This window comes from Heptranchias perlo, chromosome 18, assembly GCF_035084215.1.
Source record: "Heptranchias perlo isolate sHepPer1 chromosome 18, sHepPer1.hap1, whole genome shotgun sequence".
Classification (NCBI taxonomy): Eukaryota; Metazoa; Chordata; class Chondrichthyes; order Hexanchiformes; family Hexanchidae; genus Heptranchias; species Heptranchias perlo.
The window spans coordinates 20,299,773-20,318,043 of NC_090342.1; the positions used below are offsets into that span (position 1 = coordinate 20,299,773).

The 18,271-nt window shown below is 41.9% G+C and overlaps 1 protein-coding gene across 2 annotated transcripts in view; it reads left to right on the forward strand.

Moving 5' to 3' along the window:
• tbc1d30 (TBC1 domain family, member 30) overlaps window positions 1-18,271 on the forward strand; it is an 84,943-nt gene that overhangs the window by 55,818 nt on the left and 10,854 nt on the right. For both annotated transcript variants that reach the window (XM_067999473.1, XM_067999474.1), the window contains exons 10-12: window positions 10,336-10,448; window positions 11,069-11,205; window positions 17,742-17,951. In XM_067999473.1, coding sequence (XP_067855574.1) covers window positions 10,336-10,448; window positions 11,069-11,205; window positions 17,742-17,951 — 460 coding nt within the window. The remainder of the gene's footprint in view (window positions 1-10,335; window positions 10,449-11,068; window positions 11,206-17,741; window positions 17,952-18,271) is intronic.

Sequence of the window (18,271 nt, forward strand, 5' to 3'; positions counted from 1 at the left end):
CCTGTCTACATTTTGTGAAACTGAATTAAGCTGTGAAGAGGTCTCTATTATATAAAAATAGTTCCATGACTAAGTTGAGAGATACTGCACATTTGGACTGCAGTTCTGGGAAGTCCAGAGATCTTCCACATATTACTATAAATGATATATTTGCTGAGGAATAAATATTTCTGAAAGGAAATGCAACACATTTCTGTTTGTGGAAGATTGAATTTGCTGCTTTCCCCAGGTGTCAATCCTTCTATTTATAAAAGAAAAGCAAGGGAAAGGAAAGACAAAGAAAGAAAATAAATATTCATCTCCACTACGGCAGAAAAGGGGAGGCTGCATTTATTGCTCGTCCCTAGTTGCCCTGAGAAGCTAGTGGTGAGCCATCTTCTTGAACCATTGTGGTGAAGGTGCTCTCACATGGTGTGAGGATGGTGAATTCCAGGGTTCTGATCCAGCGACAACGAAGGAACACCGATGTGTGTCCAAGTCCGGATGACGTGTGACTTAGAGGAGAACTTGGAGGTGATGGTGTTCCCTAAATATTGTTGCTCTTGCTCATCTTGGTGGTAGAGGTCACAGATAAGGGAGGTGCAATCGAAGTAACCATGGTTAGTTGCTACAGTGCATTCTGTAGATTGCACATACTGCAGCCATAGTGTGCTGATGGTGGAGGTAGTGAACATTGTTCAGTGGCAGAGGCACCAATCAAGCAAACTGCTCTGTCCTGGATGATGTCGAGCTTCTTGAGTATTCCATCACACTCCTGAACCTTGTCGATGATGAAGAGGCTTTAAGGGGTTAGGAGATGAGCCACTCATCGCAGAGTACTTAGCCTCTGCTCTTGTAGCCACAGGTTGACATGGCTGATCCAGTTCAGCTTCTGGTCAGTGATGATCTCCAGGATGCTGATGGTGGGGGACTCAGCGATGGTGAAGTCACCGAAGGTTAAGCGGAGGTGGCTGGGTTTTCTCTTGTTCGAGATGGTCATTACTTAGTCCTTTAATAGTGCGAATATTACCTGTCACTTGTCGGCCCAAGTCTGGTGATAAGAGTGCTGTGGGCTGCTTCGTTATCAGAGAAGCTGTGAATCGCTTTGCTGCCTGTTTTGGGCACGTGTCCAATTTCTCCCCCTACAATGTTAAAGCGGGAAAAGATCCCTAATTTGAATTAAAATACAATTACCCACTTCCCCAAGAAAATTATCCCATTATCCTGTTTTCATCAGAGCCTCAACATATACAATATGTGCCATCTCATTGGATAGCCTTTGGTTCACGGAGGGAGGGAAAGTTGGAGGCAGAATCATTATTGTCATGAAGCTCCTAACCAATGTGGCAGAACAGATTAGGTAGAGGTCTGGGAGCTGGTTGCCCACATGTCCTCTTGGCTGCAGATGGAGGTGTTCTGACAAGACTAGGGTGGGAAGAAACGTAAGTTACAAAATAAGGAACATTCCCTCATTTAAAAAAGATATACATCAGGAGAGTGGAGACAATGATCTGGTTCTGTCCCTTCACCTTTTAGGACCTGAGTTGAATCCAGCTTGGACTGATGTGTTGTCTGAGACAATCCTATGTGATATGAATTTGGGCAGTTTCAATTCAGTTTTTAATGACTATATCCCCAAAACAGAAAATGACCTGTAAATTCACAGTGTCACACAGTTGCCATTAGGATGCTGCTTATAAGAAATGGGAAATAATGTACTGGTGTAGTGAGGAGTGCTTTTCCAAGGTTGGGACTTAAAGTACATTGTTGGAATTAAGTAGAGGGAGCTTTACTCTGCAACTAGCTACTCAATGCCTAACATGGGGTGTTTGATGTTCACACTGGGTGCCTGAAATGGGAAAGTGTTCTATTCCTAAGTGCTAACATCCCTTTGGCTTAATGAGCACTAAAAATTGCCAAAAAATTAACATTGAATAACAATTTTTAAAAAAAAGACTCATAGATAAAATCATGAGTTCCCTCAACAGCTCGTTAGGTAAATGTACTCTCTGGTGTAGAGTTGAGCCATCTCTGATTTGTGCTGAGTTAGCTGATCTCAACAGGCCTGTATTTTACACTTGAGAGAGAAAAGACCGGACAGGATTTCTGCTACTGATGACTGTGGAGTGACTTCTGCCAGAAAGTCATATGTGTGGATGTTGAGTAAGAAAAGACTAGGCTTAACTGAGATGCTCACTATTATTGACTAGCCGATCAATACTCCCTGTTTAGGCACACATATGTAGAATAAACACTACTGATACTACCATCGCCATTGCAATCATACCCCTGTGTGAGTCATGACCTTCATGAATGGAAGGGAGAAAAAAGTAACGAGGAAGAAAAAAATCTTTTTATAAAACCTAAATTATCAAAGTAAAAGAATATGCTCTGATCAAAAAATTAAAAAAGGAAAGGGGATGTAACCCTTGTTAAATGTTTTTCTTAATTATTATCTTGTGACTTCTGCACTCTGGAGATTGTCAGCAATGATGTCACCAGTCAAGAGCAAACCATCCAGTGCCTGAAAGGAAGCACTGCTTCCTGAGTAATAAATGACAATGTTTTCACAGAAAGCAGATGTCTTCCCTTTCGGCTTTTGGAACAGCTAGCTACTTACCAACTTCTGATTGTTCTGGAAAAACAGGAGAATAAAAGCTACAATCACACACTAGTGTGTAGATCAAGTTATAAAAAGGTCAAATTTAACTTTTTTAAATGAAGGAAACAATGATGCCCTATTTATGCTGACTTCCTGTAAGTTCTATCTGGATAAACATTGTTAGTACCTTGAGTGAATGGGACAGTACATGATTCTTTCTTGATGGCAGGAGATTGATCCACTTGAACACATTCTTTCTGTAAACACTGAAAACACACAGGGGAGATTTTCAATGGTGTTTAACAGTACAGAAGAGAGAGATCATAATAATATTTGTGCTGAGTCGTTAGAAGTGTCATTACTTTCGAATTTGTTTGACAAACTTGCATTAGCAAACGACTGTAGCTCAGTATTAATGTTGTTGCTGTTTGCTCATTCATTAGTTGGTGACAGAGCCATGTTCAGTTAGTGAACAGGTTAGGGGCTGTCAAAATTTTTCTTTTCTTAAGAGTACAAAGAGGATCTGGATGGAGTGTAGAGTTTATATTCCATTTACAGTGTTGATCTGTGGATTAACTCTCCTATATACTATTTCTAGAGCACATTTTGAGTATGAAGAGGCTTTAAGCAGTAGATTACTCTTTGTGCTTCCATTAATAATGAGATGGTTGTAGGTGATCCCTTATCAACGCCACTTGTTTTGGTGGATATTGGGTAGAATCATGGTATGTAATCCCCAAATCAGTAAAAATCCCAGCATCCAATGTAATAACATTAAGTAAATTAAAATTTAATTTGGCTTAGTCCCCATAAACTAGTGGCCTTGATTTTGGGGAAAAGCAGCCCTTTTATATATTGTAGGTAAGAGCACTCATTCATTCGTCAGAGGAAAACAGACAGAATCATGGAATTCGCTCTGCAAAACACCGGTAAAAATCTTGGAATCTTATTTAATAAAAACTGTATTTGACTTATTCAGTCACCATATGTTTACAGTTCATTAAGCAGAATCCAGATGTTGCTTGTGAATAGTTATTAAATGATCCATTCACTTCTGCCATTTTAATGTGCCCAAAGGGACCTTATTAACTTTTAATTTTAAGCAATTTTCTTTCCAACCCATATTGTACATAATTTTTTAAATAGTTGGGTTGTGATGTACAAAGCTGAATGAAGAATTACAGGGAACATTTCTGTGAAATCGTACGCATTATACTTCATGCTTGGATTGGTGCAGAACAAAAGATCATGTCACACTGATGGCAAACGTGCTCTTTTCCCGGGTTCCCCCACTCCAACCCTACATAGGAGACTCGATATGAAATGAGTTAAAGGATAGGAAACATAAAGTACCAGTGAGAAGTATGTTGTCAGACTTGGAGAAAATCTCCAGTGGAGTCCCCCTGCAGGAGGTCATGCTTGGACCTCTATTGTTCCTCATTTTACAGAAATGACCTGGATACTGAAACAAACACAAATTTGTTAAATTTGCAGATTACGCTAAAATCGAGAGAGCATTAGAAATGGAGGATGTATCTAAAAACTTGCAGTAGGAATTTGGGTCATTTGTGCAATTTGGCAAGCTGAATGAAAATTAAATTTAATACTGACAAATGCAAAGTATTACACATTGGGTGAAATGATGTATGATGGGGAGGAATAATGGACTCGTCACAGTCAATGTCTAGATAATGTACTAAGCAATTTAAAAAGTTAGCAAAATGCTGGGATATATAAGGGCATACAAGTTAATTGCAATTATGCAGTTCAATGTACTGGTCAGACCACACGTGGAGTACTGTGTGCACTTCTGGCTCCCATAGTACAAAAGGAGTGTGTGAGAATTGGAGAAGGTGCAGAAAAAAAGCAACCAGAATGATTCAAAATGTTAAGGGGATGAGTTGTGTGGAAAGGTTTAAAAAAAATCAATCTCCACAGCCTACTGAAAAGACAGTCAAAGGTCAAAGAATCATACAGCACAGAAGGAGGCCATTCGGCCCATTGTGCCTGTACCGGCTCTTTGAAAGAGCTATCCATTTAGTCCCACTCCCCTGCGCTTTCCCCATAGCCCTGCAAATTTTTTCTTTTCAAGTATTGGCCCAATTCCCTCTTGACAGTTATTATTGAATCTGCTTCCACTACCCTTTCAGGCAGTGCATTCCAGATCATAACAACTCGCTGCGTAAAAAAAAATTCTTCTCCTCTCCCCTCTGGTCCTTTTGCCAATTACCTTAAATCTGTTTCCGCTGGTACCGACCCTCCTGCCAGTGGAAACAGTTTCTCCCTACTTACCCAATCAAAACCCTTCATGATTTTTTCAAAGTATATATAAAATATTAAATGTCTTAGGTAAGGTAAATCTGGAATATTAATTTAAAGCACTGTATGCTAGTAGCATTTTAGACCACGGCCAGGATTTTTTGCTTATGGTGGGAAATCATTCACTGGCAAGCACAAAGTAGAAAACCTTGGCCCATAAGTATAAACTAATGAAAATAAATTATATATTAATATCAGAAAGAACTTCATTTGAGGGGCAGTAAATGTCTGGAACTATCTGCTAGACTGAGTAGTCGAGTCTGTAGGATGTTGAGAATGCAGTTTGATACTAGCCTGGGGAGCTAAGATTTTAAAGGCATGAGCTTTGGTGGGCCAAATGGCCTCTTATTTTTGGCTTTTCTAATGTTCTCCCTTAAGCAGGTTTTACATGGCCAATCCCTTAAATGGATATTCCTGTAATTCACAGCAACTCCTCACCACAGCTGCTAACACTTTTAGTTACTGCAGAACTACTTTTTTAACTGTACATTTAGCTTGCAACCTCACCAGCTCTGCTGCTTTTGTGCCCTTTCTGATACAACCTTCCATTGTTTTGTAAACATTTCTGGAATGCATTTTGAGCTTTGAAGCTGAAGACCTTGTGTAGCACTGGGATGTACTGTTCTTGTTTGGTCCAGCATATAATTATGCATAGCACACTTTTCTATCTGTTGTACTATAATTGGGTTTTGCTACTTGTCACAATTATGCTACTTCTTTGTACTTTCAATTTTAAATGGGCTGCTGTGACTTTCCTGTACTTGTTTTTGCTGCTATGATTTCACTGTTTTACAAAACTCTTGAGTTCTAAGTAACTGTTTGGTATAACGGTTTGAATAATGCTTTTTAAAAAAACCTAGAGAAAGATGACAAATTTAAACTTGCAACCAAAAATGTGCCATAAGGTCTCTTATTGTCATTTGATAGTATGGTTAAAAACATGCTAACTCAATTTTAAACATTTTCCATACAAACGTAACCAAAAGGTAAAAAGGCAGAGGATGTACATCTAGTATATAATGCTGGTTACTTGCCTCATTATATATCATTATCTATGGGGAATCCCTGGGAGTATGTTAATATTTGCAGGGGAAAGTTGAAAACTACCACTCTGATGAACTTTAGGATGAATTCTATCATAAATGAGAGGTGCTTCATTGTCTCTTATGTGTGAATGTTGGGGAAGGCTACTTTTGAACTTGCTTGTGATACTTCCTTGGATTAAATAGCCTGGTGACACTCACTGTCTAGGCTCACACATGAAAAATGACAATATGGGCAAGGTATCAGTGGGCTGCTGGTGATTGTCGAACAGTACCATAGCATAAGTTCCCAGCTTTAGAAAAGAAAGAGAGAAAAATTAGAACAAAAAGCGGAAGGTTATGGGGAGAAGATTTGAAGAAGAAAAAAGTAAGATAACAGTTGTAAGTTTACCAAATGATGATCGATTGACTAGAAAGTAACAATATATATTGTAAAACACTAATGTTGCCTTTTTTACTTCTGAGCGAAAGATGTAGAAATGCTTTAAGTATTTTGTTTAGAGTACTGCTGTGTTTCATGATCTGTTTATGGTTTTCATCAAATTTATTATAGCATTTTATTGCTGTTTCATTACAAAGTTTTTATTACTGGTTAGAAAATGTCAATTTTGTCCCTGTTCAAACAGCACCAGTAAGCAAAGAAAGACCACCTCTTGATGCTGTTGAAATCAGGTCAACTCACTTTACAATACCCTATTCATAAGAAAGAGAGTGGTGTTGGCAGAGCAATCTAATCATGCAATCACGAGGACTTGGGCTAGTCCTGAAAAGCAAAATACTGTGGATGCTGGAAATCTGAAATAAAAACAGAAAATTCTGGAAATACTCAGCAAGTCAGGCAGCATCGAGTTAATGTTTCAGGTCGATGACCCTTCGTCGGAACTATATATTGCATATGGCTAGTTACTAATGCCCAATTGCAGGTTTTGCATTGGAGAAAAGTGGCCCTTTGTACCAATCTAATGAAAGTGTGCTGAGCTGGCATTGCAGCGATCTTAGAGTTAATACTTACAACAGGTAGCCCTGCAGCAGTTGTGATGAACACTAGGTGCTCTTATAATTATAGCCAGTCCACAGCAGCGGGTTTAGTAAAATTTGGGAAAAAAAACATAGGTAGCTCATTACACCACATTTTTCATTTCAATTCGCTGAAAAAAAACTATATGTTCCATTCACTGACACCTGAATGTCAATCAATTTTTAATGTTAACAGAGAACCAATAGTTTGCGCTTTGCTGATATTAAATATGTAAAAAACAACGTTCAAAAATTTCTCAGTCAGCTATACTGCAGCTATTGTGAAGCGGTGGTAGGTTACCTGCCTCTATTCTCACGACCTCCAATATTAAATGAAAATCACTGCCAGTTCATCAACTTCACACCTGAATTATACCTCATAATTTGGGTGGATGCAAAGCCAAAGTTGCCTCACATCAGTACAAAATATGAAGTGTAATAGGTCTATGGAATAAAAACTGGAATGAGGATTAAAATGCTTTAAATATTGTTACCAATACATACAGGTCCATTTATGGCACACCCATATCCTGTTTGATCACCAAGTACAATTCAAGGTTGCCATTGTATAAATAGCAGTTGTATAAACATAGTGATTTACATTAGAAGTTAACCTTCCAACTACAGCTCAAATTAAAATAGAGTAATATACCAACATCAAATAATTGTTGCACTGAACCTTCCATTTCAAGGAGTTTTGAAAGCTTGCTGTTGGTGTGTTACGTAGTGTAAGTTTTCTTTTTTTAAAATTATTTGTGTAGATTTTTTTTTGTGTGTGTGTGTATTTGAATCAGCCCTTGAAACACAGCCAAGGTACACTGTGGAAATTACCCATGGTGTGATTTTAAACATGTCCAACAAGCAGTCCTTGAGCCCGGATGTGTGAACTGTGTGTGTCACCACAGGGATGATTTTAAACCCCAAAAACGGGTGGGTCGGGGGCGGGTGGGAGTTGAAAATAGTTTTTTGGGTCGCAACTGCAACCCGGCTTTTTTTCCAGGTTTAACGTTGGCGCGTAAAAGTACAGGCTTTCCACTGGGAATGCAAAGTCCGAAAATTTTGCGGATGCGACCCAAAAAAACAACTATTTTCAACTCCGACCCGCCCCCAACCCACCCGTTCTTGGGGTTTAAAATCATCCCCCATGTTAGGCCACACTTCACTCTTAATGCTGCAAGGTCAGAGTGTTTTGGAGTATATACCAAAGAGATGATCTTCTAATCTACTTCTGCCACCTAGTGGAAGCATTTATTATTTTATTGGGCCGGAAATGACTCCCAAAATAACCATGATGTGGAGATGCCAGTGATGGACTGGGGTGGACAAATGTCAGGACTTGCACAACACCAGGTTATAGTCCAACAGTTTTATTTTAAATCACAAGCTTTCGGAGCTTACCTCCTTCGTCACCTGACGAAGGAGGTAAGCTCCGAAAGCTTGTGATTTAAAATAAAACTGTTGGACTATAACCTGGTGTTGTGCAAGTCCTGACATTTGTCCCAAAATAACAGAGGAGCTCAATAGCGCTCTCAGATTTTAGTGGTGAATTGAAGGAGCAAGTTCCCGGGTTTGCACATGCGCAGTAAAACGCGGAAATTGTGAATTTGCTCCTAGTGGTTTGCCAGTGATATGACAGCTTCAAATTAAAGGGGCATCGCACACTACAATCAAAGTCAGTGAACGTCTTGGACTTTTTAGATTGCTGGTCCTTGCCTATATCCTTCTCTTCCCACTCTGAAAATGCCAGAATGGGTAGTGATTTGTTCATACTGTTTTAGTACCGGGAAAGTAAGCAGCCACAAATTAGGTGCCCTAAATGTACTCCCTGACTATTATGACTTTGACAGAAACCTTCTCTTCAGGTGTATCCTGTACTTCCACTACTTTCTCACTCAGTGGTATGAAGTGTTGGCCCTTAAACTTGACACCCTACTCTCCTCAGTTGAGAAACTGGTGTGTCACCTGGGAACCAAGGATACCCAGAACATTCAAAAGTTGTGCAGCACTTACCAGATCAACAAGAATATCCCCATGTGAGTTTAGCAACCCAACCCCTAGTTTCTGCATGGATACTTGAGAGGAATTTAAAGTGATGGATCAGAAGGGCCTGAAAATTTCAAACCAGGGCCTCACTCATCCTGTACCACTGGACCATACTTTGCGCTTGCAAGACTTTCACTGCCAGGTTTGCTTGAATAACAAACATATTAGCTCCAGTAGTCCTTGAACCAGGGATTGTGCCTTTTGCCCTTTGTTCAGAGCTCCCAAAGATGCAAGTTCAGCCAATCCGGGATTCTTCACACTACTATTCCAGTTACCACCACACAGGATTTATGACATAACATGTGTAAGCAAGTCCCAGTAGCACCCAAAGTAGACAATGTACAGTGACCATCAGTCTTTTGGTAGCTTGCCTCCACGTACCACTGAAGGCTGATTTCCAGACCTCAAGGCAACTATGAATCCCATTGCCGCCAGCAGAACTTAGGACTGAGAGGCTCTAGAAGAAGGCGCACTCTGCCAACCACTCCTGACAGTAACTCCATCATCATATCCCTACTTGGGATACAGGTGGGGGCGACACTTAGTTCTTTTTGCAGCCGAACAGAGGAACATCATCTCAGACATCTGGGCTCTCGGGACTGTCAGCTACAGTTATCCCCGCATCTTTGATTCGACTCTCATTCCCCAGTGGAGTGGTCTGGTCCGATTTTGATGAAGATCCATGGCTGAAACACATACTGTTAACCAAGACAGACATCCTTCTATTAACTTGTACCATCAAGCAAGTTCAACGAAACCAAAAAGGGGAAGTTTATATTTGTGTTACCTCATGAAAACTTTCCAAGAAAACTGGATCTCAGGGTATTGAACAGATTCATCTTAAAGGAAAGATTCATGTGAATTATTTGTGCAGTGGCACTGTCTGGCCGTGATACAACTTGCCTTAGGTGCTCATTACACCATAGAACCAAGGACCTCAAAATCAAATCAAATTTTTGTATCCCATGATCCTAAGACATTGGGCAAGTCTGTTACCAGATTAAGTTTTGCTCATTGGTGGAATGCATCCTTTACTGCTACCATCATAAAAGGCAAGAATCCACCAGGACCAGAACATGACTGGGAGAGTGTCACTCCAGCAGTGTGGAGGATGCTGTCTTAGAAGAAAGATGAAGACTCCACTGGGGGGAGGGAATCTCTTTATTTTCATCCCACCACTGATGTTCCCAAATATATGCATCAAGCATTTAAAGAATGTACAACTATTTGTACCAAAAAAAAAGAGGAATTTCTAATCTGAAGTATGCTAACCTGTTAAATTGCATAGTTTAAGGGTCTAAAGTGCCCCTTGTTTCATTCTTTCTGTTACAGACTCTTTATTCAATGGCACCATTCCCCTTTCCGCAACTGGCTGAACTGAGAGAGAAATACACTTACAATATCAATCCATTCCCAGCCCCTGTGAAGTCGTCTGAATCACAACAGTAAGGGAAATTTTCATTATCCAAATAATTGTAATAACATTTGTGTGCAGGACATATAGATAAAGTTTAGTCTGACAGCTACCTAACGCTTGGTGATACGGTAGATTGATTATTGACTGTTGTAAATATTTAAACTGTAAAAGATTGTTTTGTGACCTTTGATAACCTTGATAACATACCGTTAAGTTCTTCTTGAGGTTGGCTGAATATGCTACTTCTACTGCCCCGACCCCTCATTGAAAGTCAGCACATACACTATGTGGCTTCCAGCTTGTCTCTTACATGCTGGAGGTTAAATTTGCTTTCGATGTCATAGATCTGAGGTAAATTCAGTTTTCTGAGTCTTTGCGAAGTTTCTCTCCTCTAACCAGTATAACTTTGAAAAACCACAGATTATAGTCTTATAAGTTAGAAGTCAATCAGAAATGAAAGCGATCTTGAAATATAGCATCACAGCTGCGCTAGGAGCTTTTCGGTTAGCATAACAGGTGATGTGCTTTAAGGATTTTTTTAATGTTCTGTTCTGCCCCATTTTTGTACCATTTGAGATTGTGGCATTTTTGAATAATGCTTATTTTTTAAAAATTGTATTTTCCTTCCCTCCCCAACATTTATTACAGAAATCTCAGTAAAACAAAAGACAGTGACGAAGAGATTGATTTGGATGATGAAGACGTAATAGCTTCTGCAGTCGGCTGTCTAGGACCATTCAGTCTTCTAGTACCAGAACTGCAGAAGTATCAGAAGCAAGTTAAAGGTAATATCTAAAGTAACCTTTACTTTTCTTTTAAAAGCTAAAAGGATTTTATTAGCACATCCCAAAGTGGCAATGTTCAGTAGGGATTCTGTTTTTGGTATTTGTAGCTCTAATCTTCCATAACTCTAAGCCATATAAATACTGTGGCTACAAGAGCAGGTCAGAGGCTGGGTTTTCTGCGGCGAGTGACTCACCTCCTGACTCCCCAAAGCCTTTCCACCATCTACAAGGCACAAGTCAGGAGTGTGATGGAATACTCTCCACTTGCCTGGATGAGTGCAGCTCCAACAACACTCAAGAAGCTCGACATCATCCAGGACAAAGCAGCCCGCTTGATTGGTATCCCGTCCACCACCCTAAACATTCACTCCCTTCACCACCGGCGCACTGTGGCTGCAGTGTATACCATCTACAGGATGCACTGCAGCAACTCGCCAAGGCTTCTTCGACAGCACCTCCCAAACCCGCGACCTCTACCACCTAGAAGGACAAGGGCAGCAGGCACATGAGAACAACACCACCTGCACGTTCCCCTCCAAGTCACACACCATCCTGACTTGGAAATATATCGCCGCTCCTTCATCGTCGCTGGGTCAAAATCCTGGAACTCCCTTCCTAACAGCACTGTGGGAGAACCGTCACCACACGGACTGCAGCGGTTCAAGAAGGCGGCTCACCACCACCTTCTCAAGGGCAATTAGGGATGGGCAATAAATGCTGGCCTCACCAGCAACGTCCACATCCCATGAACGAATAATACAAAAAAAAGTCTAAGCTCCTGAACATTTGCTGCTGACATGTTGCTGTTGGTGGTATAAGCATTTAATTATTCACCACTAGGTGGCTCATGGCAAACGTATTATCACTATGCTCCTGGCAAGGGAGCAGAGCTTAATGGTTACATTTTCTGACTGACTTTCCAAAACTAACAGCAACAAGAACTGTTGCTGCGGAAAATATGAGCTAGCTAACTGAGTGCAGCCAAAATCTAAAGGGACCTGAATTGAGCCAATGGCCTAATGTGGTCCAGTTTGGAGATTTTGGTGTTAGGTACACCTATCTCTTTTAAGAATATTTATGCATAGAAGTACAATAAATACCTCTGTGCACACATGTTTTTTTTTAAATTCTACTGCAAGTTTCCCCAGGTACCTGAAACATTCTTCAGTTACATTTGTTTTTGTGAAGTACAACTGGGTTGTCCAAACAATAGCCTATGATCTCCAGTAATCTAGCTCAGGCAATTCAGTTCTATTTCCATTTTAACTTCCTGCTGGTTTGAATTTCATGCCCCTGGAAGTTTGGACAAGCTTGTACTTATCACTGTGTTGTCTCACTAGTGGATAAAGCCCAAATCAAAACATCAAGATCTATTATATCAGCTTGTGTTACATGTAAATTAATGGAACATGAAGTTGAACTTTACTTATGGTCCATGAGACTTCTGATGTGCATCTAAGTGGTCCACAGAGACACTTCTGGAGTGTCTAACCATGTGGTGGTTAAATGTCCATCTGACCTCAGGGACTCTTGATGGAAGTGAAATTTAAAGGGATGGGGACAATTAAAGGGGAGTGATACAATAGAATGCCAAAAATTCTGAATGCCTTTGGAAAACTCCAAACGACATCTCAACCCAGTAATAGCTTCTGCCAAGGCTAAAGAGAAAAGGGACTTAAAAGTAACAATCAAAAATGAAGGGAAAGGAGACATGAGTTTGCAGGCAAGTGACAAGACAGACCAGCACCTGACCCTTTCATTGATGCCTGCTGAAGTGGAGGTGGTGCTACATGAGGTATTTGTGAGGGGGCAACCCTTCTCGCACATCATTCTCATCCCCATAGATGACCATTACTGGATACTTTCAAGGCAGTGGACCCATTTTTAAGACTGCAGCTGACTGTTAGTGACACTAGAGGGTAATTTGGGGGCAGGTGGGAAGGTGAAAATTGTAAAAATGTAAAACCCGCCTCAACCCGCCCACTTAACGGAGGTTTTAACGGAGGCGGGTCGGTCAGTAAAATGTTTTAAGGAGGCTGCATGCCTCCATTTTAATAGCTTTTTTGAGGGCTGGGATTCCCAGGCCTTCTGATTCTTGCCACGTAAGAGGAGGCGAAAAGGGCCAGATCAACAGATGAAAGTCTTTATTGCACTGCCTTTGGGCCAGGAGGAGCAGGCGTGTTTCTGCCAGGCCCAACAAGTTTACCTGGTGCGATCCCACACACGTAATTGGCCGTCCCCATCCCTCCATGTCTTTTTCCCCCCCCCCCCCCCCAGATCTATCCATGCCCCCCCCCCCCCCCCACCGCATGTCTCTGACGGCCCCCCCCCCGCATGTCTCTGACGGGCCCCCCCCCCCCCCCGCATGTCTCTGACGGGCCCCCGCATGTCTCTGACGGACCCCCCCCCCTCGCATGTCTCTGACGGGCCCCCCCCCCCCCACCGCATGTCTCTGACGGACCCCCCCCCCCCTCGCATGTCTCTGACGTTGCCCCTCCCCATGGACAGAATTTTATCAGTGACAAACAGGTTGGTTGGGGGCAGGGGGTCTTTGAAAATTGCATCAATCTCAGACCCGACTCCAACCCGCCTATTTCTGGTTTTCACCGGGGCGGGACAAGGGACGGGCAACCAACCCGCTCCCAGGAGGTGGGTTGGTGACTAAAACCTTTCAAGATTGCGGGCCTCCATTTTTTTTCAGGTATTGCAATTTCAACCCCTGGGGGCCGGGATTCCCGGCCTTCTCTTTCACGCCATGACAAAGGAGGTGAGAAGGCCCGAAACTGCAGGTAAGTGCTTTTCCTGCACAGGTTGTGGGCCCGGAAGAGCAGGAGTGCTTCCCCCAGGCCCAACAATCCTGCCTGCAGCGACCCCCCACCCCCCCCGCCCAACCCTCCCCCAATGATCGCGGAACCCTCCCCAATCTCCGATCCTGACCCCAACGATCGTGGATACCCGCAATCCCTCCCGCCATGGCTGACTTCCCAGGTCCGGGTCAAAATCATGCCCCATGTCTCCGAGACTTCCCCCCCCCCCCCCCATGTCTCCGATGCCTCCTCCCCCCGATGACTGAACTCCCCCCTCCTCGATGTCCAGCCCCAAGCTCCTGCTGTCTGATTTACCTGCTGGCGTCTGCTCCCTGGCTGTTTTCCTGCCCGACAGGCAGCCAGCCTGTCAATCTGTCTGGCTGTCGTGCGGGAAACCTGCAGAAAAAATTTGAGAGGCGGTCTTACATCAAAATTGTAAGGACGTCCGGTAAACCTGTACTTCCGGGTTTCCCGTCTGGAAATGCTCTCCCCTCCCCCAGCTCTCCACGGGTCGGAGTTAAAATCCAGGCCCAGATGTGTTAACGCTATGCTGCATGATCACTGCAGGTGTCCTTGCAGCAGATGAACATAACTTTGCATCAGTAGCCATAAATTCCCTCGGAGCGGCTCCCACTCCACTGCCGTAACTTCGCCGGAAGCAGTGCAGAAACCCCATTAAGGCGTGTAAACAAAGTTTCTGTCACACTCCTGGCAGTGGAGTGAAAGCAGCTCTGAGGAAATTTCTGGCCCAGGTCTCTGCTGATCCAAACTCTGTGATGACAGTTCCCAACAGTCATTGTCAGGTAGGTATGCCAGGGCATGTGAACAGGATCTCTGCCGAACTTCCGCCAAAGTTACTGCAGTGGAGCAGAAGTCCCGAGGGAATTCCCAGTGTATGTGTTCTATTGTTTTTAATCACCATGTCGAACAATAGTCTAATACATTGTACAGCAAAAATTTGATGCCATTGTTTTTGCAGGGTGAATACACTGTATTGAGTTTGAAATTTCGAAACAACTAGGAGATTTGTAAAAGCTGGACTGCTTAAACTTGTGTTAATAAAACCATCTGCTATTTCATGCATAGGATTCGTTTTTGTGTCCATATAAAATAGAATAATGTTTGTTAACCCAGCTTTCTCACCAGTACTGGCTTGCATAAATGTGCAATTTGTACTCCAGATTTTACAGTACTTTTGCGGTAATATCGGGCCAGAATTCACGCAGACTGGCGAGGCAGCGCTCGCCGCAGCTCCTGCAAATTAAATTAACAAATGTCCTTACTACGGGCTCTGTGGCATTGACTTGCTTGATTTTGATCTTTTAAAAAATTGTGCGCTATCAACCCAGCCTCTGAACAGCGTGAGTTGACGCGCACAGAACAGTCTGTGAGAATAGAAGACACGCCCACAAAATCTGTCAGGAAGAAAAGTCCCGCCCACAGATTCAGGCTGCATTGCTCAAGCAGGCAAGCAGACTTCATTCATTTAAAGTTAGTATTCTGGATGTCATTGTAAATAAAAATGTTAAATCTTTTTTATAAAAAGTCAAAGAAATAATTGAATTAAATTAAAGAGACAGAATGGAAAAATAAAGAATTTAATTTCATAATTAAATCAATTATGATTCAATTTAATAATTTTCCAATCCTCTCTGGCTACAGGAGGACTGCTAAAGTTCTATCGTTGTTTAAAAAGGGAGAAAGGGATAGACCGAGTAATTACAGGCCATTCAGCCTAACCTCGGTGGTGGGCAAATTATTGGAAAAAATTCTGAGAGACAGTATTAATTGTCATTTAGAAAGGCACGGATTAATTAAGAACAGTCAGCATGGATTTGTTAAGGGAAAGTCATGTCTGACTAACTTGATTGAATTTTTTGAGGAGGTAACAAGGAGGGTCAATAAAGGAAGTGCGCTTAATGTAGTCTACATGGATTTTAGCAAGGATTTTGACAAGGTCCCACGTGGCAGACTGGTCAGAAAAGTAAAAGCCCATGGGATCCAAGGGAAAGTGGCAAGTTGGATCCAGAATTGGCTCAGTGGCAGGAAGCAAAAGGTAATGGGTGACTGGGGTCCACAGGGCTCAGTGCTAGGTCCCTTGCTTTTTATGGTATATATCAATGATTTAGACTTAAATGTAGGGGGCATGATTAAGAAGTTTGCAGATGATACAAAAGTTGGTTGTGTGGTTGATTGTGAGGAAGAAAGCTGTAGACTGCAGAAAGATATCAGTGGACTGGTGGACAGAAAAGTGGTAAATGTTATTCAATCCAGAGAAGTGTGAGGTAATGCATTTGGGGAGGGCAAACAAGGGAAGGGAATATACAGTACATGGTAGGATACTGAGAAGTGTAGAGGAACAGAGGGACCTTGTAGTGCATGTCCACAGATCCCTGATGGTAGCAGGACAAGTAAATAAGGTGGTTAAGAAGGCATACGGGATATTTTCCATTATTAGCCATGGCATTGAATATATAAGAGCAGGGAGGTTATGCTAGAACTGTATAAAACACTAGATAGGCCACAGCTAGAGTACTGCGTACAGATTTAGTCATTACAGGAAAGATGTGATTGCACTAGAGAGGGTACAGAGGAGATTTACAAGGATGTTGCCAGGACTGGAGAATTTTAGCTATGAGGAAAGATTGGATAGGTTGGGGTTGTTTTCTTTGGAACAAAGGAGGCTGAGTGGAGATTTAATTGTGGTATATAAAATTATGAGGGGCCTAGATAGAGTGGATAGGAAGGACCTATTTCCCCTAGCAGAGAGGTCAATAACCAGGGGGCATAGATTTAAAGTAATTGGTAGAAGGATTAGAGGGGAGTTGAGGAGAAATGTTTCACCAAGAGGATGGAAGGAGTCTGGAACTCGATGCCTGAAAGGCAGAAACCCTCATCGTATTTAAAGAGTACTTAGATATGCACTTGAAGTGCCGTAACCAGCAAGGCTATGGACCAAGAGCTGGAAAGTGGGATTAGGTTGGAAGGCTCTCTTTCAACCGCACAGACACAATGGGCTGAATGGCCTCCTTCTGTGCCATAAATTTCTATGATTTCTAATTTTTTAATTTTTAACTTTTTAATGACCAAAAGCTATTAAAATAAGGAGTAATATGAGACACCACATTTTTAAAATTTAATTTTAGTTGTTTAGTAGTCATTAAGACTAACCACGCTTTTAAAACTTAGTTTAGATCTGTTTTTTTAAGCGTACCTGTTTGGTGGCGTAGTTAGTTACTTTCAACATACAAACATACGAATTAAGAGCAGGAGTAGGCCATTTGGCCCCACGAGCCTGCTCTTCCAGCTGGGCAGATGAGCAAGTTTGCGATCTCTTAATGATTTCTCTGATTGCAACGTGCGATGGTCCTTTAATTCAAAGCTGTCAAATCGCCGGCGGACTAATAGGTGCAAGTTCACGATTTCCGCATTTTATTGCGCATGTACAAACTTGGGAACTTGCCCCTTCGATTCGCCATTAAAAACTGAGAGCACTGTTGAGCACCTCCGTTATTTTGGGAGCAAGTTCTGCCCCATTGTGTTTGTTATCATATTAATTTTATCTTCCATCTCTATGGAACATTGCCAGGTGCCATAAATGTAGCTTATTGCTGATGAAATCTGTAGTTTTCCTTGTGTTGAGCCTGCATGTGTATATAATGAGAGAAATAATACGATACTTAATGCAGAAATTTAAATTGTTCAATTTTCTGGTTGCGATTTCTCTAGATCAGCAGGATGAACAGATCCTGAAATCAAGCAACATAGCTGAGCTCAGCCCCGGGGCTATTGATGCCAGCCGTAGTGAGCACCACTCCGTTTTTAACAGCATGATGATGGAACGTATGACAACCGACATCAATGCACTGAAGCGACAGTATGTTAGGATAAAGAAGAGGCAGCAGCAACAGCAGGCCCACCTCATCTTCATCAAAGCAGGTAAAGTATCATTCAGAACCGCAGCTGCCTTTCCAGAATTATTTACAGGATGTCGACAGACATTCACTTTCTAATGGGACACTCATCTATCTGGATTTTATATCGGTAAATTATTTACATGCTTTTCGTTGGTGAAAGGGAAATTACCGAAATAAGACTGCTGATTTTTCAATAAATAGTCACATTGCTTGCGTTTCAAATGCAGAAGTTGTATTTGTGACTATCACTTAACAAATTAGGAAAATCTTGAGCTAAGAAATTGGTTGATATCAATCTACACATTGGCCTATCATTCATTGTGGTGTTAGAAGGGATTGAGG